Below are 25,823 nucleotides of genomic sequence, written 5' to 3'. Positions count from 1 at the left end.
ATTTACGGTTATGGTTCCATGAAAGAGAATGTAAACTTCATAATACTAGATTATAATTCTATCAAACGTGAATATGAACTTAACAATCTCATCGAAAGATCTTCTGTAACATCAATTCTATATCATTTCAAGCACATTTTATCACTACAATAAGTACTATAAATGTATAGTTTAGTTTAGCGCAGTCGAATTTAAGCACAAATTTGAAAGCTTATGATTGAAGCGCGGATATAACACAGCGCATTGCCATATTGCGAAAGACAGGGCGAATTTCACTAAAATTAAGCTACCGCTAAAATAAGAACGTTTACAGTAATATGTAGAAAATCAGTATTTTTACTTTTTTAGATTGAAATATAAGGTTTTTATGGTAAAAATTTACAGTGAAAGTACCGTTTTGGCTAGATATATAACTGGGCCCAGTTTCATGACATTACTTAAATATAAGGAATCTCTTAACTTTAAATTCTCCATAGGAGAGCATTGCAGATTTTAAGGTAGGCTCCTTAACTTATGATTTTTCCTTAACTTATATAATGCTTTCTATGAGGAAATTAAAGTTAAAGAATTCCTTAAAGTTAATGTCTATGACATTAGGAAATGTTATTCATCAAGAAATAAGGAGTATTCTATACTTATTACACCTGGTAATGACCCTGAAATCCATCAATATTACATCACAATAATTTCGTCACGATGTAGATCTGATCTTCTGTTGCTGATAATCCAAATTCACTGTATTCCAAATGAACATCGAAAATTTCCAAATGGTGGAGCCAGTAAGGTCGATTTTCTCGACAAAAACGTTCACAGCTTAAAGAAAGCATTAAGCTTTGTACATGTATATGATTTCTTTAGGACAAAAATTCCAGGGAAAAAATCACTGCTAATGTCGGCCTCCATATTGTATCACATTATCTTCATAATGACAACATTAAGTATGCAGAATACTTTTCATTCCGTTCTTTTCTCCGGTTGATGATAATCCAAATATCCCAGTTTGGATATCGTACCTTTGTCAAAAAAAGAATGTTGGTTGCAGTGATGTTGCTTTTCAAATCCCACAGTTGGTATAGACATCCACGATTAATTTTTGTTTGCGCTTGTAAAATTTCACATTTTACTGTTGAAACTTATTCGCGATAGATTATTTTCACAAAACACTTTTTATACCCTTTGAACACGTCAATCTCGTGATTTGATATTGTATGTGAAACCATGACCTTGAACAATTTCGCGAGGTTATTTATTTCCTTAGTGAAGTTCAATCCGAGAAATTAAAATCCATACAAATATCAAAACGTCAGATACATATATAATGTGATATTCAAAACCACGATTTTTGAACAGCAAATTTTAAATTTCGTCAATTACGGTAAATCTACGCGAATATACAGTAGTGCTTTTCTTGATTCCTTACATCAAATTATAACATGCGATGTTAACCGTATAAGGCTCAGTCACAGCATTCCGCACCTTATCACATTTTCATCGTCTGAGGTAAAGCTGTTTCCGTTATATTTGTGTCGTATGGTTTACGTTTGACCTCCAGATCATCTGCAATATATGAGGGAATCACCTTAAGACTAATACACTTAAAACAATGAATACGTTATTTGTTATTCTTATTTTGTTTGGCATATAACAGAGTTATCTACCTTGCGGGTAGGTATACATTTTGACGTCATTATTTCATGAGTGAAATTCGTGTCTTTTTCTGTGAAAAGTGCATCACGCTCGGAATCATATGAGATAAACAATCAATGCCTATTCGTAAGGGCAGATAACTCTGTAATGTGAAAATACAGAATAAATGCATCGCGACAAAAATATGAATAAAATAAATCATTGTTAAAATACTTTTTCAAACTAGTTTGATGAACTCGTTAAACTAATTTTAACTACGACTTAGCTTTCAATATAATGGGAGTGAGACGACTGGTTCGCGAGTTGTCAGTATGATATGGCCAATCGGGGTGTATTGCTCGGTGTCTTCGGCATTATGCTTTAGTAAGATATCACTATACAAAGGACATGAGTCCTTCTATCGCAAGGAGACACAAACACGAATATACCACAGCAAAATATATACATATAACACTGCAACACATTACAGACGGGATCGATGCCGTCGTTAACTTATCTTAGTGTTTAGTATGATGTTTTGCCGAAATAACCAACCAACTGGCTAATTCCAAATATCATAACCTGAGATGCATGACAATAAACAATTGTATTTGGTGTTCTCTTTAATGTTCATTAGCAACCATTAGGTCAATTTTGTATTTGCATATTACAGAGCTATCTGCCCTTGCGGGTAGGTATTGATTGTGATGTCATGTCTTAATTGCTGAAATCGGGGACATCGACGTAATCAGTGCTCACAATATCATGACATGACGATTGATACCTATCTCCAAGGGAGATAAATCTATATAAAAGGACGAAATACTGATGGTAGGCTATCGGGAGGCAACTGCGCCATTTGGGTTCCGAACTTGTAAAACAAATTGCACCTTGTCCATTTTTAAAAGTATATGTAATTTAATCTGACTGAAGAAAAACTTTCCGCATAGCAGGACCTACTCTTACAGTTCAGTTTAAGTACATCAGTAATTATACGTTAGAACACATTCTAAAGGAACTAATAAAAAGTTTCGAGATCACGATATGTAATTAGTTTGAATGATTTAGCGAAAATACCCTTCATTAACCTTGTTTAATCCAATAGAATGTGAATTTACTTTTTATGAAAGTAAATCACAATCTATTTAGCTATAGAAAGTATGTACTTTTTATTTTGCATTCATAAGATTATCACGGATATTCATTTATTTTCTATACATTATTCATAGTATTATCTCTCTCATTGTTATCCGTCTTAGAAGTGACAGTGCACTTTTAATACTCCCCTTTATAGTTTCAAGTCAATACGAAATGATCTATGTTTGATTATACTAGCAGAGAATATTGCATTGAAAGTATAATAAAAGATGATTATAGCATAATCTCTAACCAAACTAAAACCTAGATAATGTCTGGTTATATGACAATGTCGCTAAATAAAAGGTGTCATTGGTGAAGGTTACAGGAACACTAAGTACCTTTGTACCAAGAAAGTTCAATATACCAAGGCCACGATTCCCTAACATCCGCCCCCAGTTACCGGCTATTACGACGAGCAAACAACGTTTATGTATAACTGTGCTTTCCTTTCAGTAATGATTTAACACCAAACATTCAAGTTTGTATGCGAAAATGATAGCAGCTATAGTGACCGTCAGAGGTTTATAAAAATAACAACTTAGGACACAATAACTACGAGTACCTTTGTACCAAGACCATGAAATGTCTCAAGGCCACAGAGTTTCTCTAACATCTACACATGTACTATGACGAGTTACGAATTGCTATCGTGAAAATATAATTATATTTTTCTTAAGCAGTGATTTGCTTAAAATTAAACAGACGAAAATGATAACATTTTTGTTAATTGTGAGTGGCTTCTGAAAGTTTAGGGTACAAAGATTACTTTTGCAACAAGAAAATTCAATGCATCGATACATTATAATAAGGTTTTTTTCCTTAGACATGATTTAATACCAAACATTCAAGTTTACAGACAAAAAAGTTAACGGCGTTGTTAATTATCAGCGGCTTATAAAAAATGGGGCACGATAAATGAGTACCTTTGTATCAAGACCATTCAATGTCTCAGGGACCCGGTTTCCCTAACATCTGCAAAGTTGCTATTACGAGTTTATATATAGCGTGTAAATGTAACTGTCTTATCTGCTTTAAAAAATCAACTATCGACGATGCACTAAGATAATTTAGTGTCTGCAAAGTTACCCTGGATAATTAATATCGTGTAAGTATAACTGTGTTTTTTATCTCTTCAACAGTAATTTAATTTATTAGCAAAAATACAAAATTCAAGGTTACGAAAGTGATAACATCTAGATCAACCGTCGTGGTTACAGAACGTTCTATTTGTTTAGAGAACAATCGAAAATCCCTTTGAGTACCTGTGAACCAAAAGAGTTCACTACCTTATGATCTAGGTGTTGTATCTCAAAGTCAATATTATATATCTCTAGCAACACTTCGATTACATAGACTGATAATTACTTTTTAGTTTTTATTTTACATTTAATTCATTTATAGATAAAGTTTAAATGCTAAAATATTGTCTGATTCAGCCTATATGTAAATATTACCATGTGGGAAATATCTATCCTGACTTCGATAATTTCTATATTGTATCAATGGTGTAAGTTGTAAAGGATAACACGTGTGACCAGTTAAATGGAATTCATCAAAAATGAATAATAAGTAGATGGAAACATTTGTATTGCATTAATTAGATAGTTTGTTCGAAAAAAAAATTAAGTTTTATGGAGTGTTATCTAAAACAATTTAAAGCCTTTTATCACAATATTATACGTTATACACGTTATATTCTTCAGTGATTTCCCACACCGACTTAAAACCCAGTCTTTTCTTGACCTCTTGAACTCTGATGAAGGTATGGGTACACCAGAGCCTAGCTAGCTAATGCTTATACTGGAAGGGCATAGCAGCATATATAGATACTGTGCAGTGGCAATGTAAATACAGTATAGAGAAATAACTGTTAACAATTGAAAGCCATTCAACAAATAAATAAATTTTAAAAAAAAACATGTGTTATGCTTAAAATGAACATTTTTATACCTCTGGAGGGTAATTATTTGAAAAATAGATTTATAAAACACGTTAATATAACCCACAGAATGAATTATAATTCGTGGAATAATGTAAGAGATGTTCACACAGCCAAATGTAATAAAAAATATAAATGTGTTATAACTAATATTAGAATGATTTAAAAAAAAAAAAAAACATCTTCTCTCGAACCCCATGTGTTTCTCGGTCAGGCTTTTAAGAATTGTTATACTCAACCATGATGGTTCACTTTTTACAAATACCCCATTGAACACATTCTCCTCATGTTCCCTACGCAATTGTGTAGAATAAATAGTCCATTGAAGCCGTAACAAAGAAGGTCTAGACTTTTGATGACCCGGTGACGCACATATGACAAAACCAATAGAAATGTACAGGCGAAAACACCAAAAGATGATTGACTTCATGTATGAGATCGATATCTGTTAAGTTGATGCGATAAAAGGGACTGTTATTACAGGCATATATTCATCAAGGCGGACAGGTGCGAACGTACTCAAATTCCCAAAGGAGGTCCATAACTTTTTGTGATTTAAATCGTGTTTTTAAATTCAGGAATGTGTTTGTTTTCATAGTAAGAAAACATAATTTGCACCATAGCGTTTTTTCTATTAAGCTAGAATTTGTTCATGTATAAATACGAGTATAAAGCGCAGGTTTTCGCAAAAATGCTGAAAATTTTAACAAATATAGGGTAAATGTCATCAGTATTGGTGCGCTTGATCTTTGTCTATAAATACTTTTGACAAGAAGTGATGTATGTATCGCGGAGTAATCCGAGAAAAGTAGTACATAAGAGGGTTACTAAACACTTTAATCACCCTCTTACGTAATATAAAATTAAAACCATTTTACAAATTCTATTAGATATGTATAAACACAAAGTACATGGAAAAATCTTTTGGAAGGGAGACAAATCTTGACAGCATGTTGATAGGTGCACAAAGGAAACCCATGTTTCCATGTGTTATATCCGCATATTACGCCACCGATAATAATTTTCATGTGGTATTTTTGTTTTTAAGAAAGATTTAATTATTTTATTCCGGGAAGGTAGTGGGCGGTATAAACTCATTTAAAACTTACTGTTATCCCAAAGTTTCCAATCCCCAGATTTAGGATTTTTGGGCCTGAAAATTAAAACAAATGATCACAATTATATAAGTTTCGTATATACAGTAAATTGATCAAATTAAAAAAACATTCGGAAACAACTCTCTATCAAGCCTGTTATTTCAAGTACCCTTTATATATAATGCAAACATACTAACTTTAGCGGTAGTTTTATTTTAGTGCTTTCCACGCTGTCTTTCAAGCGCTAATTTATATACGGCGGTAAATTTAGGAAATGCCAGTTAGGATATTTCTGGTATCGAATCACCAGTTTGCGTTAATTTATATCTACGCTAACTAATCACAAATGAACGGTTTTTTACTATATAAATGTCGTAAATAATTTATAACACACTAGATGTAAACTACCTTTTGTGCGAATCCAAGTAAATTCGCAAATTTGATCTCCACGAATATGCATCTTCATCATTTATATTGACAGAAAAATTAAAAAAAAAATTCAATTTTTACATTTGCGAATGTTAATTGCAGCAAATGTATTTTGAAATGAAAATCGCGAAATTTAACAGCCCCAAAAGAAAGTTGGTTTAGTTGACCCTAGCTTTGGTAAGTTAGTCAATATGATGGTAATATATACAATGGCATTCTCGATATGTTATTTATCTTCAATGTGCAAATGAATAATATATTTTAGTGGTTTATGGCTTTGCGAAAGAGCACTGGATTTACTCATTTTGTTTTGAATGAAACAAACAAATAAGTGTATACTTACGTAACGACAACTCGATTGGGAGTTCTTTTCGGAAATTTACAAATGTTTTTGCAATTTCTATAAAATAAGAAATACAATTATATTTTAAATTTAAGGAAATCCTTCACTTCTATAACCAAAGTAAAACAGTTGAATTAGATTTCATATGTACAACTTGGTAATTTTCTCTTAACCAATTATCCTCCATTTTCTACACCCTTAATAATTTTTAAACACATATTTATACATCTTTTCAAGGTAACGAATGCCAGTGAAGCGAGATACAATCACAGTGCGGTGAATGACTGGTTTCTGTCAAATTAATAGCTCTCAAGCTACAAACTAAAACGTGTTAAAAGTCAACAGATGAACATTTCATTTGGACACTTGTATTTGAAAATCAGCCAACAGTAGCACTAATAGCAAGAACCATGCTCCTCAAAATAATAAATATTTGATTTAATATGCATGGTAAAGAATCCGGTTAGTCTTTTGTTCTTTTCGTGTATTGTTATATATATATCTTTTTAATCTTTTATTTTTCTAGAATTGTAGTATCAATAATTTGTGTTTAACACTCTTTAATTATAATAATTTGTTTCTGTATAGTCGTTTTTACTCGTTCGGATATAAATTTTCGGATTCGACTAAATTAGAGAAATTTGATACCTGGAGAAATTTTCCAAATATTCTCGCATTTCCAAACGAATCTATGTTACGTAAATTACGCTTTCAAAGCTAGGTAGAAGATTCGCGTAAAAAGGTCCTCGGTTACAAAATAGAAGTTCTAAATAGTCTGATTGGCTTTGGTTTTCTTTACGTTCTTTTAACAGACAGGGTCATCTAAAAACAAGCCAGGTTTTGAGGAAAACCCGAGTAACATGAGATAACCATCGACCAGCGGTTACTACCTGGAAGCTGTCCCACATGGGATTCGAACCCTCGACCAAGAGATGGGGGGTTTATGGTAATATATTCCAAACGATAAATCCCCCGATTTAACAACTATACAGTGTTGTTGACGGATCGCGATGAAGATTCTATATAACTTACGTTGCAGCACAGAAGCTAACATTTCTCAGTAATAGAAACAGCAGTATCCCGAGTCCTATTAGCGCTAGCGCTGCTAGAGACGCTACAAGTGCGATGTTTTCTGGCGTCCAAAAGTCAGTCGGCGCTAGCGTCGTCGTGGTAGTTGCTTGCGTCGTAGTTGTCCGGTACTTATATACTATATCCACAAACGTTGTCCCAGTAAGAGGCGGAGAACCTTGATCCACAGCAGTGATGTAAAACCGATGTGTCGTCCCGTAATCAAAAGTCAGGTCTGTGAGAAGTCGAATCTGTCCGTTTTTCATGACCTGATAGTAGCTACCGCCGGTGGCCGACGTGCCAGTATATTCTATCTGGGCGTTGTTGCCGCTGTCCCGGTCTGTGGCCGTCAGTGTGTACAGCCTGTCCCCCGGGGAGTGGAACTGGTTGACCTCTACTACGTATCCCCCAACATTAAAGTCAGGAGCGTTGTCGTTTATATCCCTTACGTAAATATACACAGTAGCAGATCCTGCAAAAAAACAAATCCCGTATTGTTATAATGTAAAAATAAAAGAAGACACAAAGAAACATACCCCGTATTGTTATAATGTAAAAAAAGGGGAGGGGGAGAAACAACCCCCTATTGTTATAATGTAAAAAAGGGAGAGAGAAAAAAAGAAACATACCCTGAATTGTTGAAAAGTAGACAATACATTTTCGTTGTTGTACTGATAAATATGGTATTTACATTGGTAAGGAAAATTGGCTATTTAACACAAACAACAAAATTATTTCTCGTAATGTTTATAAAGTTTATCCTACGCAAATGAAGATTGGATTACAGTTATTTTAAACATTGGTTAGAACTTATTTCATTATGTTCACCGAATTAAGTTTATGTATCAGATTATCTGAGCAATGATCTTGTCTATGTGATTAAACAACGGCTTTACCTGTAATTGCGAATGTATCGACACAGTAGATAATAAGAGAGGCGTTATTAGGATGGCCTGCATTTTCATAATCGTAATCCACGGCGAACGTCAATATTCCGGTACTCGAATCCATCGCAAATAGACTATATTGATATATTTGTCGTAGTGAGTAGGTGTGAGAATCCGGAATATCGGGATCCGTTATAGTGAATCCAAGATCAATGTTGGCAGATCCGATCTAAAACATTAAACAACATGATGCCGAAATCTTATTTATCTTCGCGACAGTTCGATTCTAGCGTTTTTCACTCTGTCGTTGATGCACTAAAGGGTGTTTCTGATATTAATCAACCGAATGGCGCTTATTTATAAACGCGCTCATAAATTTGCATTTGACATTTTGCCCATTTGCGTATGAAGAAAAAAAAAGAAGTTGAAAGTAATTTCATCTTGTTTGTCTTGGCTTCTCATCTATTATTATCTATATATTCCATATGTATATGATATATATTCAAACCATAGATTAAAGAAATAACCCAACATGCATCTCATTAAGATGTTTTGAATGAATCTTACCGGTCCTTCGTCAACTGAATATTCATAAATTCTCTTATCGAAGGCGCATCTCTCCCCCTCCTCCAGGATAACGATTTGTAGGTAGTATGGCCCAGTTGTATGTATAGTGTCGGTAACATAGAAGTCAAGAGTATAGGTGATGTGATCTTCGTAGTTAAATCTCTTTGAACCAGGAAGTGACAGAACATCTGAAAAAAGTTCCAAAAGCAAGCATGACACATTGAGAAATCCGTCATGGACACTAATGCAATTACCTGATTTACAAAAAAACTTTCAATGTGGCATTACAAGAATTGTATTCGCAAACTTTGAATAAATTTTTTACATATTTTGTTCCAGTAACATATTAAATTCTTGAAAATTATTGAATAAGCAAATTAATAATGAAGTCCTTTTTACATATTTCTAATGGGAAGTTGTTATACATTGGTAATAATTGTATTGCCATAATATTTTCATGACCCAGAATTATATTCTATCTTAGCATTTTGAATATACTATCAGACTATAAATGGCACTTGATCACGAGTGGTATGGCGTACGTACTTATGACGTCATACTTACTATTTGAGAGGGTAAACATGTCGGCCTCGGAAGAAGGTGAGATGTCTAATGTCACAGTCTGAGTCTGTGCAGTGTCCGGGTCGTATACATTAAGGGTGTATAGAACAGATCTGGAGGCAGTAGTTTCCGGAAAGGAGATGGTAGTGACAGAATTCAGAACGAGGTTGGTTATGATGGGCGCCGTGTTGATATCTACAACAAATAAATAAAACATTAGAAATTTTAAACAACGTAATAACGAATTATAGTGGGCGCAGATTATCCGGACATCGATAGTCCGGACGATGACATTCCGGAAAACTCTTAATCCGGACGAAAATGTGAGGAACGAAGTACCGTAACGTAATATATTAACAAAGAACACAAAATTCGGCAGTCCGGGAATTCGTGATCTGGGCGGTTTAGGCTGGGATCCCTTGGCACCGCCTCACTTTTGGCCTTTTGTTGAGCGTTCGCCCCTGTGAGGAAGGCCCTGGGTTCTGTCCCCTGGCCGAGAGACACCAAAGTCTATAAAAATGGTAGTTTCTGCTCCTGCTTAGCGTTCAGCATACAGGGAATGGGACGACTGGTTTGCCCGTTGTCAGTATAATGTGACGGGATGGGGTGTGTTGCTTGGTGTCTTCGGCGGCATGCTTCAGTGATTTAGCACTATAAAAAGGGCAACAGTTCCACTATTCAAGAATACACAATATGAATATACCGCAGTCTCCCACAACACCCACATTGCACAACATACACGCAACACACCGCATACATTGGAGGCCGTCCCTACATGGTCATATCTGTTAATAGGACGTTAATTAATCAAACAAACAAACAAAAGGCTGAGATCGAAATTGATCGGATTACCGAAGGTTCACTGTGAAATAATAAGTTCAAAATAAAGCTGAAGTTGAAGATGTTTTAGATTCCGTTTTCGTAATAAAACTGTTTCGTTTACAAGTCGTAATTATTTAAAGTTAATTTTAGAAAATTAGTTTTGTTAAATGGTGTTTTTATCAAAACGTTTTCCCGGAAAATATATACTGCAATAAAATTATTTTCATGATCACAGAAATTCACTTTTTAAGGTATAAATACTTTTATCGCGTGTTTTAGTTTTTTCATTTATCAGATCACTGCAAACATTCTGTATTTGTAATTGAACCCTATTATGGTGAATATGTATTGCGGATATCTACCGCCTACGTTTTTTTTTCTATATTCAAAATTATATGTAATTAAATGTAATTTATTGAATTCATCCTTAAAAACAGAAAATGAAAATGTTATGTGTTATATTACTCTCGGTAAGTGTGAATCTGATTCCAATAATGGGTATATCAATACCCACAAAGAATGTATACAAACTTGTGATGGTAAGGGTCAGGAGCTCTGACGTGGAGATTTTATTGTCCGTAGCAGTCACATTGAGAACATATACTGCTGTGTGTTCCGTCTGTAAATCCCGAGCTGCTATTATTTCTCCAGTAGCTGAAATGACGATTGTAACAGTTAAACAATATTGCAGATATGTAAACTAGACTTTAACAATAAAAAAGGAAGCACAAAAACAAAATGTGCACCTTATCTATGTCTCATCATTGGTAGATGAACCTATGAAATTCGCTTGCAATATCTTTTTGCAAATTTCGCCATCCATGTAAATTCGCGTTAAGTTTATATCCGCGAATTACAATACATGATATGTATTGATAGGAATTCCCATTTCATATTTCAATTCGCGAAATTTAATTTTCGCGATCTTCTCTTGAAACCAAAATCGCGAGTTAAAAAGTTTTTTTTAAATTGCGTGGTAGATTTCAAACCTTCACTAACATTGTGATTAGTATGCGTACATGCATGCCTTTGATGTTGAGTATATGAATATTGAAAAATACCCTGTTATGAAGTTACTTCTTCACTTTAATATCATACAATTATCGACCTATTTTCAGGTGGATACGGTGAGTTATCAACCCGAGTAAGTGATATATCCCGAGGCCGTAGGCCGAGGGTTATATCATTTTCGAGGGTTGATAACTCACCGTATCCACCTGAAAATAGGCCGATAACTGTTTTATTATATGACATTTACAGGATATTAACCCGGTTCTTCAAAAAGACTTATCTACAATAAACAGGATGATATTTGCAAATGTTCCTTTTACAAAATTTGCTGCCTTTCGCCAAATATGTTGCCGACTATTTATAATGACGTCACAATAGATTAATCCAACGTCTTATAATAAGGAAACTACCGTAACGTTATACTTTTACAAAATTTGCTGCCTTTCGCCAAATATGTTGCCGACTATTTATAATGACGTCACAATAGATTAATCCGACGTCTTATAATAAGGAAACTCCCGTAACGTTATATTTGGGTACGACTCGACGTCAAAAGTGATTATGACGTCACATGTAAAGGGAGTTTCCCTCGATCTATTTTTGACACAGGTTACTAGACTCGCGAGAGGTATCTGGACTGAGTCCAGTAACCTCGCGTGCTTTTTGCCGCCGATTTCGGGGTTGATATCGCAGTTGATAAATACTTCTGAGAAACGTATTAGCCAATCAAAATACAGCAAAAGCACCAGTCATATAATAATATGTATTATTATCAGTGGCGTGTTCAACTACTGTTCATTTTTTATCAATTTATATTTCAGGTAGTTTCGCTGGTACAATACGCCCATCAAATGAGTAGAACATTGATTGAACTGACGATGTCGTCATAATCATAAACCTCTTTTATTACATTGACTACGTCACCAGTATTTGTGCTGATAGAAAATCATATCAATGCCATTTTTGCAACTCAGATCTGTGAATACATCCTCATTACCAGTGTTGATACTTAAAATGTCGGTGATTGGACTGACTTCCATACTACGTCATCATTACCTGTGTTTATACTAAAAATGGCTGTGGTTCGACTAACTAACATCCTACGTCATCATTACATGTGTTTATACTAAAACTGTCGATGGTTAGACTGACTACCATACGACGTCATTATAACATGTGTTTATATTAAAACTGTCTGTGGTTGGATGGACTACCATACTACGTCATCATTACCTGTGTTTATAATAAAACTGTATGTGGTTGGACAGAACTACCATACTACGTCATCATTACCTGTGTTTATACTAAAGCTGTCGGTAGTTGGACTGGCTGTCAAGCTGTAGTAGACAGGATCTTGGTCAGCATCCGTAGCCGTTACTGTGAACAGACTTGTGTATATAGGTGTATTCATGGCATCTGGATCAGGCGTTACGGCTCCTGTGAACAACAAAGTTAAAACATGTAAGATTTACTCACATATGTTTTACATAAATTGTACGAAAAGAGCCTTTAACATGAAATTGTTCGCGTCAAGTTTTCCATGTACATGATTTTTCTTTCAGGTGAAGAAATATTGCCTATGTACATAGCGATCATACGTAAAGTAAAGCAAAACACGATCATAACATGTTTGGTTGGATAGTATTTACGTGTTTTTCTCTTTTACTGATTACTACATTACCTGGTAGGTTAGTAAAATATGGCGATACATTACATGGTAGGTTAGTAAACTGGCGGTAAATTAAATGGTAGGTTAGTAAACTGCTGTACATTACCTGGTAGGTTAGTAAACTGTGGCGGTACATTGCCTGGTACGTTAGTAAACTGGCGGTAAATTAAATGGTAGGTTAGTAAACTGTGTCTGTACATTACTTGGTAGGTTAGTAAGCTGTGTCTGTACATTATCTGGAAGGTTAGTAAATTGTGAAGGTACATTACCTGGTAGGTTTGTAAACTGTGACGGTACATTACCCGGTAGGTTAGTAAACTATGGCTGTACATTACCTGGTAAGTTTGTTAACTGTGGCGGTACATTACTTGTTAGGTTTGTAAACTGTGACGGTATATTGCCTGGTACGTTAGTAAACTGTGGCGGTACATTGCCTGGTAAGTTTGTTAACTGTGGCGGTACATTACTTGTTAGGTTTGTAAACTGTGACGGTATATTGCCTGGTACGTTAGTAAACTGTGGCGGTACATTACCTGGTAGGTTTGTTAACTGTGGCGGTACATTACCTGGTAGGTTTGTAAACTGTGACGGTATATTACCTGGTAGGTTTGTAAACTGTGACGGTACATTACCTGGTAGGTTTGTAAACTTTGACGGTACATTACCTGGTAGGTTAGTAAACTATGGCTGTACATTACCTGGTAGGTTTGTAAACTGTAACGGTACATTACCCGGTAGGTTAGTAAACTGTGGCGGTACATTACCCGGTAGGTTTGTAAACTGTGGCGGTACATTACCTGGTAGGTTAGTAAACTATGGCGGTACATTACCTGGTAGGTTTGTAAATACCGGTGGGCGATTCTCTATAACGTCCACTGTGAGGAGAGCAGTTGTAGAGGCCCCCGCTGGGGAGTCGACACAGGTGAACGTCACATTGTAATACGGTGCAGTATCGTAATTAAATCCCGGATTAGAGAGAACAAAGAGCTCATATACTGTAAGAAGAAACCAACCATGAAAAAGAAATATTGCATACCAACTTTCCTTCGCGTGCGGTTTTCGCGAAATAAATAAATAGGCAAAATGGTGGAGTGGGGAAATAAAAAACAACGTGTATGAATAAAATATATAAACTCAGTGGATTCTGCTTGAAAATTTCCTTTACAAAATGTCTTAACACATGCAGTTATGTGTGATTGTGACTTCATTTCTTTGCGAGCGTAATGTCATTTGCGAGAAAATGATGTGATTTTCACTTACAAAATAATGACGTCACAATGGATGTTTTCATTCGTAAGGGAGCTACTTTGCAAAGACGGAATATGATTAACAGATAATGCATTCGTTTTTTAAGAGTCTGTTTCTCTTATATGTCTTATATGCAAAACAAGTGTACCTCCATTCGTACTGTTCTTCCGTAGATCAAACGCTGTGCTGGCAGGAGACACGGCGATACTGCAAACAATTGGGTTAGACTCGACGTCTGTGACAGCCAGCGTCCATATCGCAATCTCTGCTGCCTGATTCTCTGACACGGAATAGACGTTTGGTAACCCTGTAATCACTGGGGCATCGTTACCGCTCACATCAACGATAATCGTCCCGGAAGTACTGCCACCACCGCCATCTGTGCACGTGACGGTTAGCACGTGCTGCGTGGCTACAGCTGTGCTCAACTGCAGGTCCGCATTGCTATCCAAACGGATTTTGTATTCTACAAGATGTATAATTCACACATTCTAATTGATTGGCTAATTAATTACATATTACATTATTATACAAATTGTTCCAAAGGGAAAACGAAAAACGTCTCTCTAATTCCAAAATTTTGATGTTTTCTTAAGCCACCATATCCATTGTTTGAAAAGCTCTAATTTATCGAGATACAGTAGTTGAGGTATTAAATGAAATGATGACTATGAAACACGTCTGCATTATTTTTTCTATAATGTAAGAAGTCGAATGCAGTCGTATCATAAATGAGAAAGTAAAATTAAAAAACCGAAAGCTACTTTTTTTATTTGCTATAATTGACAGAATATTCTGATATTCTTCTATGAATTACTTGTATTCGATTGATTAGCATTTAACATTCGAATTGTTCAGTCTTTTTATAAAAAAAAAACCCACAAACTGACGTCAAACTTACCTGGAATAGATACATCCTGTACCAAAGAAAACGGACCGGTTGGTGCTGCTGATACGCTACAGGTAACAGTGTCTCCATCAGGGTCACTTACGTTTAAAATGTGCAAATCTCGCGCTGCAGTCTCAGTCTCGTCAACGCTTACCGGAACCGGAAGTCCAGTGATGACGGGGTCGCCATTAGGAGAAATGTCAACGGTGAGAGTTCCGGTGGAGGAGCCCCAAGCATCTGAACAAACTATGGGGATAGTGTACTGGGGAGTCGTAGCCTGGTCCAAGCCTGCGCCGGTGTCAACGTATACTGTGGATAATTCAAAGGCATCTTTGCTCAAATAAAACATTTAATTAACTTTTATGCCGCAGGTGGAGGAACGGTAAACAAAGATTAGGAATGGAAACATAACAATCAGTTAGTAAATTTCTTGATAATGTCTCAAAACAACGGTCCAAATTTAATCTGAACGAATAAAAATATTGTAATCTAGCTTAAAACTTCTTTATGTTTTAATACTGCTCGAGTTTGTTTTCGGTTGACCTTGGGGTCTGACAGATCATCCTCAATATCCCGTTACCATCTACTATCACAATCGTAATAGCCACCACTGAACTATGTCGTTGTCGTAATATCGACTCATGGACTATACCATGACAATACTGAAGACTCTGTCTGCAACAACGGATGAGCAGTTAATGTGGTCCATCAATATACATCACAATAATCGAATAACGGTACATTGTGGTTGACTTTGTGGCTTTTAAGTTGGGCATCACTCTTTATATTCTTCATAGTAAGTTTCTACAGGCTTGTGATTGGTCAGGTTTTTACTATCATAAAAACATTTATGGACCACATTTACTTAACTGCTCATCAATTGTTGACAGAGCTTTCAGTATTGCCATGATATAGTCCATATGTAGATATTACGACAGCGACATAAACCCCTGGAATATCGAGGATGCTTACCATAAGTTCCATAATTAATGCTGAACGGTGCAGATGCTGGTGTTGTTGTTCCAATGACACAGGTGAATGAATCTGTATCAGTCACGGATATGTTGTAAATAAGAGTTGAGGTCAGAGTTCCTTCACCGACTGTAACGGATGTTGGCATACCGGAAATGGCAGGCGGCGAGTTCGGCAGGATATTGACAGTTATGGTTGATGAGGCTGCGTTTCCATTCACATCTGTACAGACGATAGTCAACGTGTACTGTTGTACTGTATCATACTCAAAACCAGGGTTTGTGGAGAGGTACACATTGTATGCTGAAACGAGAGGATACAGAGATGTCTTATTTAAAAATGGATGGCATTATATTTCTATGTTTTGTTTGGTTTGATTTATTAAATTAAGTAATAGGAGAACGGCATTGTTCATTGTTTGCTTGATTATATTAAAGCCCTTTTAACGTCAGGGTCATTTAAGGATGGCTTTCCTTGTGTGGACAGTGTTGTGGTGTGTGAAAGTCTGTATTTTTTCGGAGATTGTAGTATATTCGTGTTAGGTTTCTTTTAATAGTAGAATTCGTGCCTTTCATAGTGATATATCACTGAAGCATATCGCCGAGGACATCAAGGAATATACCACACTCAGTCATATTATACTGACACCGGGGAAAACCAGTCGTCCCATTCACTGAATGCTGAGCGCTAAGCAGGAGCAGAAACGACCACTTTTATAGACTATGGTGTGTCTCGGTCAGGGGCCAGAACCCAGAGCCTTCCTCTCAGGGACGAACGCTCAACTCAAGACCACAAGATAGACAATGTCAAGGGAGACGTCGGAAAAAAGAAAGTAAGTAATGAAAATGAAAACATAAACTATCATAACTTTAGTCGCCTTTGACAATAATGTAATAGGAAAAGCAAGTTCAAATGTAACTCCCTACCTGTTTTGCAGGTTAAGGAACGCGACTTATCACCATTTTCAATGGAGGACGGCATGCTGTAGGAACCAAACTATACAGAAACCGCACTTATTTTGTAAAGTACATATCTACAAATATGTTTTATTCATGTGTGAGTATAGCACATGCTGAAATATTTACATACCAGGTAGACCTAGGTTTAAGCACTTTCCGCTCAAATAAAATTATTTAAAGTAGCCCCGGGATCATGGACAAGTGTTATGGTTTAACCGATGAAAGGTGCGAACTTGTTTATAAATGGAAATTATGTGATCATTTAATTTTTTTCCAAACGTCTCAAAAGAAATCTCAAAAGGTGACAAATATTAATGATAAAAACATATTAACTTTTTCATATTGAAGTCATTTAGATTTTCATCATAACAGTTCTAAATGAATGATATTTAGGTTAACGATGTTATCAAATTTAAACTTATTTAAGTGCTTTATTGTCAGCCTATCAGCCGCTCTTCTTATCTCTCAATCAATTTAACGAGATTTTAATGCGATGGCCTGCTTTTCTTGTTTTCTTATGTAAAACCGGAGACTTTGACTTTTTCAACAATGTATTCAGTTTTCCACTACACTGACACAGCAAAATCATCCCTAAAATTAAAATTATAGACGAGCATTTTAAGTATTTATTCAGATAATAATTTCAAAGCGAAGCGCCGAAACCTAATTCACCGACTTAATGATTGCATTTCAATGCATCACAATTGTAACTTTTTAGTATATTCAATCGCTTAGGCGTTTTACCAGTTATGCATATTTACATAACAAACAGACTATTAAATGGTTAATTCTGCGTCGATTATGTGCTCAATGTGACACCTTATATAATGCTTTTACATTCAAGAGTTTTGTGGTAAAATAAAAATAAAGTACTTATACGTTATTCAAAACGAGAGTGTAGGACAAAGTTTATAAAAAGCAATATTTTTAAAGACTTTCGTCATTTTTATTTTTGATGACATTGGAAACAAAATTTAGAAGAATGAATTTTTAAACGAAATATTTTTTTCACTTTTATCATTATAGAAGAAAAATATAAAGCTTGTATTGCATTTATAATTTTCTATTCAAATTCCTTTTCCCCTTTAATCAATCAATTCTCTTTTGTATATTACTACATAAAACATTGACCGACTCATTTTCCATGACCGAGTTTTAAAAATCTACCTTTGATTATAGATTATTTGTAGGGGTATAGGGCTTTAATGGGCCACGACCTTTCCGAGACAACCTTTATTTTTCTACATGGGAATGCAAAACGAGATTGATTGTTTCGTAGCTGAGTATTTTACCGTTAATATAACACTCATCGTCAAATTCTGAACTGTTGAATTAAAACCAATCAAATATTATTTATCACACGATTCGTCTTTTGTTTCCAGTCGCCGTCCGCGCGTGAGATGACTATTACTGCGCCAGACGGCAAAACAGAGAATAAATCTTCATAGCAAGCATATATTGCGGAGGGAATATTGCATTTACTTGGTGTTGAATCCTCATCTTAGGTCATCGATATACACTTCTTATGTTATTGAGATTTGTGAGAAACTTTAAAAACAATTTCGGAAAGGTAGTGGGCCTTTAAAGTTATATATGCCTTATTTTTCGTTCTCACAAATCAAGAAAAGCTTTTATAATATGTCATTCATCACCAAAATTTATCAAATGTTGATCATTACAGAACATCAATGCAAATTTTTTTTTGATATTTTACAAGTACAAATAAGAGTTGAAAACGATTTTTGACAGTAGTGCCAGAAATCATCATATTTACATCTACAGTGAAGTGAAAACGGTACATACTGTCAGACCATGAAATCGAATTGTGGTCTACAACTTTATTTCATGTTTTTACAGTGTTATCAGTAATAGTAAAGGGATTTCTGCGGTTATGTTTCCATCTAAACATAAACAAGGCATAGAAACAACAATTTTACAGTACAGAATTTCTGTGCTATAACGAACGTTTATAAGGCTTCTGGGGCCATTTGAATGATTTTTACAACTTTATTCATCAAACCTTATGGTTTTCAATAGATTTTTGAAGAAAATATGACATGTCAAAATTGTTGCCCAGTTACGGCACATATACTAGTAACTTTAATAAATCAACGTTCTATAGCACTTTAAATACTCCCATCGTGCAAAACGATCACCTATGTGGGAGTAAACATTTATCCATAATAGACTCATTCCTCGGTGCAAAAGTGTTATTCTTCCAGTTAATACATGTATCTAGATGTTTGTAAATTTATGGCAAAGCAACGCACTATTTTCTATAGCCGTTGCCAGGGTTCGGGCGCCTGCCTTAGAATCCGTTCACCGTACAATAGTGCTGTCTTCACGCACGATCGTTCTCGAACAACATACACAGATATCTTATTTGTTTGTTTGTTTGTTTAAGTTAAACGCCCATCGACCAACAGGGTCATTTAGAGTCAAACTTAAAAGTAAAAGACAACATTGATATAAATTTAAAAACATATTTAGGTAATAGTACGAAATATCATTCAGATATTATGTCAATATAATTATGGCTTAAGAATTAAATCCTTTAAGTCATAATATTATTAACGGAGATCATAACATTTTTAAGGTGGAATTTTTTTATTCCTCAGACATGATTTACATAAATGACTGCCAGGGGTTAGAGATGCAAAGTCTTATTACGATGTTATTGAAAGGCTGCTATTTTACCGGAAAATGTTAAAAAAGAAAAATGCTTGAATCATTTTGAATTAAGGAATTTTGCTGATGTCGGTATGGTTCCTATTGCAATACCATTATCATATTAACATTAATCACTATTAAAATATGACTTGGAAATTTTAATTACAAATTGTATATTAAATTCATCCAAGTGTCAAAATGATATGTGTTTTGATTTTGTTCTCTTCAAACGGCATTATAATATTATTGTTAAAAATTTCGTTCTTTGCTTTGTTATTATTTCAACAGCTTGTGCTTTAGGAGTTTGGATTTTTTAAATAGACACTGACAACAATAAAAGAGTTATTTCATTTGATTTGATGAAGCTTCATATCACATTATGCATTGACCATAAAATGGTTATTAATTCCACGTCCAAGATAAATCTTTATTATTTCAGCGGTAATGCAGAAACTGACAAACGGTATTTTATCTCTATCAAAAACAGGAGCCGACAAATTAGTGTTTTTCTTCAGTTACAAAAGTTATTACGTTACACCATTACCACCATTGAAAAGATTGAGCTTCTTATTTTACTTCAAAATTAAAATATTAAAAATAATTACCTGCGTTACGAAAAAAATCCGTGACACTGTGCACTATATGAAATGACGTTCTGATTGCGCATGTGCAAATAGAAAAAAAATATTTAATACGTATTTTGGTGTTAATTAGACATATATATATTCACGATTAAACACCAGTTATTGTTCAAATGATTATTATCGATTATGCTCTGTCGGCGAGAAATCATCTTTAAAAGGGTGAGTAAATAATTGACGTAAAACAAATAGAGTATCCCTTATTATATTTCATCGAGTGGGGTTGAAACATATTTCTCACGAGTATGAAGGATTAATCTACATACCTGTGTCATAAAATTGGGACAATACATACCCTTGTGCTTGTTTGAGCGTATATTCAACATAGTCTACCGACAAAAAGTACATATGATTACTACTTTTTAATTGATGTAATTTACAAAGATCACGCCGACAATCGACATTAGGCACAAAGAACGAAATATTTCAACCATTCATATTCACTCGCGTCGTCCTTTGTCTGGTTATATGGAAAGGACAAGATTTCTTATTAATTCTATTGTTATGAGTATATCAATATAAAATCGTCATGAAATGTATAGATATGTCTTATTGAGTAAGTGGCCTTGCGACGGTATATAATGTATGATAATTGTATTTCACTACTCAAGGTGTATATTATTTGACATATGAAAGGTAATTATATAATAGAAAAGAATTATCATTTGTTTCAAACAGACTCACACCATCTCGAGTTGAGAATATGTGACAACGATACCGTATAAATCTACATATATAAGTACTATTGCACTGTTACATTATTATACGGGTGTCCGTCACGTATATTTGCCTCCTATGCACGTGCGTAAAAGTTTCACATCAAAGAAAGCAAGCAATAAACCTTAAACAGAAGTATTCAGATTTGATATAAGTACATTGCACGTTTGCTATGGTATCTTTCACCACGTGTATTTGACTATGGAACACATGTAAAAGTTTCGCACCAAAGAAACCATGTCATTAGACTTAATCAAAAGATTATATGCGGATTTTATATAAATTAAGTACCTTACACTTTAATTTGCTATATAGGTATCTATCACGTGTATTTGACTCTGGCGCACGTGTGTTAAAGTTGCGCAGCAGAAAAACCATGCAATTAAACTTACACATAAATATTCAAATTTTGTCTGGGCGCATTCAATTAGATATAAATATTAATATAAGAACAACGTAACGAAAGAACACAAAAATACTCATTATCAAAATTAAACGAAACTCATAAATAGAAAAGAAAAAAATAAAGACAAATATATGTTTTGATATTGCTGTAAACGTACTAATTTTAGCGGTATATTTATTTTAGCGCTTTTCACGCGGTCGATTTGAAACGCGTGTTCATGTACAGCGCTAAATATTGTAGAGACATAATTCCGACATTGACCATCGAATTGCAAATAAACATTAATTAACAGTTTTCCGCATTTCTGCTAAAATTTGACTTCGCTAAAATTAGTATATGTGCATCATTGACTTACTTCCCGAATTATCGATAAGAGCGAATCCTGTAACGGCCGGATTGAGGGCGCAGTTGTAAGTTTCTCCGTCTGGTTCTGTCACTGTTAACGCTAACAGGCTATCCGCTAAGGCTACGGACCCTACTGCACTTTCCTCCAGATTTATAGAGGTCGGGAGATTGTCCAATGTAGGGTAGTTGTTACTTGTTATATCAACTGTAAGAACAGCAGAACTGGTGTCTGTGCCATCTGTACAGGAGACAGTTACTGCGAATGTTGTCGCTCCAGATGCTGCTATGGCGGTGTTAGAATTAGCGTCCAGGAATACATTGTATTCTACAACCATAAAAAACAACATCGTCTAGTTTTTTAATAATTCCAAGACAATATGTATGAATATACAGCGTCCAGGTATATCTTGTTTTCTAAAACCATAAAAACACATCATTTGGAATTCAAATACATTTAATTCAAAGACATTTTTCTGAATTTATGTCGTCCATGTATACCTTGGATTCTAAAATCATAAAAAAACACATCATTTGGGTTTCAAAAAATTCAAGGACCTGTCTCTGAACATGAAAGGTTCAGATATACCTTGTTCTCTAAAACAAAACAAAAAACCACAAAAGCAAAACTTAAATAGTACAGTAGTAGTATTTTTTCTATGAAGAACAAAATCCTAAAATGGCATGAAAAATCTGACGTTATCATAACAATATTGAATTCGAAGTCACAAAGACAATGTCTGTAATTGCTATCATTACTTTTTAACATACATAATGCAATGTGATTCGAAGTCACAAACGATCATTTCTCTGATTGTTGCCATTACCTCTTTATTTAATATGCATTATAAGTGATGCTTCGTAGTCTTTTCATTCTCGGTTACATTCAGGTTCATTACTAGTTATATATATAAGATCAAAGAAAGACCTGTACTTTTCTGTTTTATAACAAGAAATTCTATATATTTTATTGACGACTTAATTTAGCATTTTCACGTAACGATGATTTATTTGTGATTGTATCTAATGTAATGTTACTTTACAGTCGTTTGCAAACGTTCTTAATGGCACGCTTAATTAGCTAAATATAATCTTAAACAAAAGTAGGTTAATTTGATGCATCAAAAGAAGCCAAAGAAAATTAGTAAAAACAACTTGTCCAGATAGGATATCATTCAAACTAGCATATTTAGCCGGTAAAGCTCAAGTTTCCGGATTCTACAGGTTTTAATTGTTAATGATAACGAAGGAATGACACATAATTAATCCGGAATAGACAGGAATCCGGATTCGAGTCCATTCACTAGTTTAATACATTTGATAAGAGAACATTACCGGTTATTTTCGCAGGGATGATATTTTCGCGATTTCGCGGCAAATTGCTATTATCGCGAAAATTTGATTCGCGAAATATTGAGAAACGGTTGAATGATATTTACTCTTAAATCTATATCGCGAAAATGTAAAATCGTTAACATATGATTTTCTCGTTTTTAGATCAAATCGCGAAAATTTGGTCCGCGAAAATAACCGGCTTTATGATAATTTATTCCTATTAACATTATGGCACAATTACGGTATATCGTTTTTAATTGGCGGGTTTAATAATTCGCGATTCTCTATAACGAATATGTTCGTGGATGTTAAATTTCGAGGTCCACAAATTTCTTTGTTTCTTGAACTATTGTTTTTATTAAAGTCAATAAAGTGATGTGTTTAGAAATCATGGAATCCAGTGAACATGCGAATATAGCGACACTAATCCTCCCGCGAAGCTTACCCGTTTCATAGAAAGCCATCAATATCACATAATGTTTGAACCTATTTCATTGGCTTTTATTTACCTGGAATGGACACATCTTGTACCATAGAGAAGGGACCGGCTGGAACTGACGTCACACTGCACGTGACAGTTTGTCCATCCAAGTCTGTCACAGTGACTGTTTTCAGGTTCCGTGCCGATGTTTCAATGTCAGTCACAGTAACGCTCGCCGGAAGTCCGGATATTGCTGGTGCGTTATTTGGAGTGACAGTGATTTGTAACACGCCACTTGATTGGCCAAATTGGTCTGAACACGTGATTGTGATGGAGTAAGATGGCGTCGTTGCCTGATTTAATGAGGGATTGTCATTCAAATGTATTGAGTAAACTGAAACATAAGCAGAAAGGCATCGTTACATGATTTAACAAGCAAATGGGTTCAGGGCGGCGTCCTAGTGTTAAACTGCCCTTGTAGAATATAAAATAATGACATCGGGCTACCACGAATGGCTTATCTACCAGGATGATATAACACCATATAGACCCCCAACAACGGTCCGTAATTGATATATATAGCATGAAACTTAACTTAACTTTGGTAAAAACAGTTGTGAAAGTTTAAATAATGACTCGCACATCTCCTTATGACATCAAAACATTTTGACGTTATAAGTATAATGATATCAATATCAGCATGTCGATAAATTTCAATCAATCTCGATATTTCGAATTTCACTCTACTTTTACACAACTACAAATCTAAACATTAGGGCATAATATCCGCATAAATTTGTAATTATTTTGATGGCTTCCTATTCCAGTGCTTTTCGCACCAAAACATTGGGTAATCCGTCTTTGTACATTTTTGAGTTACCTCCCTTGCGAACAGCTATCGATTGTGACGTCATTATAAAATTTAGCGAAATTCACGTCGTTTTCTCTGAAAACCATGACGTTATGCTCGCAAGTACATGACGTCACAATCAGTTCCTACTTGCAAGAGCAGATATCTGTGGCATGGAAATACATAAGATTTTCTGTGCTTCATCCGTTCGTCCGTCTACAAATGCCTTAATAACGAATACACAAGATTAGGCCGTTCAAGATATTTCTGATTTACCTCCCCCACTCAGTTGTAGGTTGAACGGAACACTTGTTGGTGAAATTGAACATGTAAAGGTATCGGATTCCACGTCCGACACGGTTATTGTATAGACCAGTCTCGTTGTTGTCTCCCCTTCCAGCACCGTTTCAAAGGCTGGCATACCGGATATAGAGGGCGGTGTGTTCGGCAATATCTTGACAGTGATGACACCGGTCCCAGTTTCGGAGTTCGAATCCGTACAAGTAATGGTTACCGTGTAAATGTTGACGGTGTCGTACTCGAAGCCGGGGTTTGACGAGAGATAGAAGTTATAATCTGAAAATATATATTAATTTATGTTTAATACTATTTTCTAGGTGATAAAACCGTTAACAAGGTTTTTTTGGCGTGTGGATATATCAGATAGGTCAGTCTTTCAAATCTTACAAATTGCAAGTCAAAGTTTTCTTCTTGTATAGATATCTTCGGTGATGTTTAACTAAGGCGATATATGTTAAAATGTCCTTCATAGTGTTGTGTGTTTACATTACCAAAGTCAAAATATCAAAAATTATTTTTTGTCAAAAAGTGAAATGTTTGCCCAGTGAACAATATCCAGCTATAACGTATTTCACTATTATGATATGTTTAATCAACTTACAATATACAATCGTGAACTGTCGTGAACCGTCAAAGTCGTAATTTGTGTGACTACGACTAATTTACAGCAGTCGTGAACTGTCGTAAACCGTCAAAGTCGTCATTTGTTTGACTATGACCCATTTACGACAGTCTTGAAGTCGTAATTTCTGTGCTAGAGTTATACCTGGACTATCGAATTTGAGTGTGAATCCAGTGACTGTAGGAGAAACTGTTGATATCACACAGCTAAACGTATCTCCTTCCGGGTCAGTGATGTTGAGTGGTGACACAGCGGATAATGGGGTGCTTATCGAATCCGCCGCACTTTCCAT

General features: G+C 35.0%; 1 protein-coding gene across 1 annotated transcript; it reads right to left on the bottom strand.

The window, feature by feature from the left end:
- Positions 1-1,480: 1,480 nt before the first annotated feature.
- LOC138308582 (protein dachsous-like) lies at positions 1,481-25,823 on the bottom strand. Its single transcript, XM_069249628.1, has 16 exons — positions 25,637-25,823; positions 24,886-25,185; positions 23,848-24,153; positions 22,017-22,331; positions 16,269-16,571; positions 15,309-15,605; positions 14,556-14,873; positions 13,990-14,154; positions 12,784-12,927; positions 11,011-11,133; positions 9,661-9,852; positions 9,097-9,284; positions 8,539-8,758; positions 7,607-8,114; positions 5,815-5,858; positions 1,481-1,557 (listed from the first exon to the last, which is right to left on the bottom strand). Exons 1-16 carry the CDS (start codon positions 25,821-25,823, stop codon positions 1,481-1,483), a joined length of 3,687 nt encoding a protein of 1,228 aa, XP_069105729.1.

Source organism: Argopecten irradians, chromosome 15 (genome assembly GCF_041381155.1).
Source record: "Argopecten irradians isolate NY chromosome 15, Ai_NY, whole genome shotgun sequence".
In the NCBI taxonomy this organism is placed as follows: Eukaryota; Metazoa; Mollusca; class Bivalvia; order Pectinida; family Pectinidae; genus Argopecten; species Argopecten irradians.
This window is presented reverse-complemented; position numbering and strand designations above follow the sequence as displayed.

Excerpts from the sequence above, each read along its gene's own strand:
- LOC138308582 (XM_069249628.1), bottom strand. The coding sequence starts at position 25,823 with ATGGAAAGTGCGGCGGATTCGATAAGCACCCCATTATCCGCTGTGTCA. Across the intron at positions 22,332-23,847 it reads ACAAGATGTGTCCATTCCAG|AATACAATGTATTCCTGGAC; the intron begins GTAAATAAAAGC and ends TTATGGTTGTAG. Across the intron at positions 8,759-9,096 it reads ATTCAGTTGACGAAGGACCG|ATCGGATCTGCCAACATTGA; the intron begins GTAAGATTCATT and ends TTAATGTTTTAG.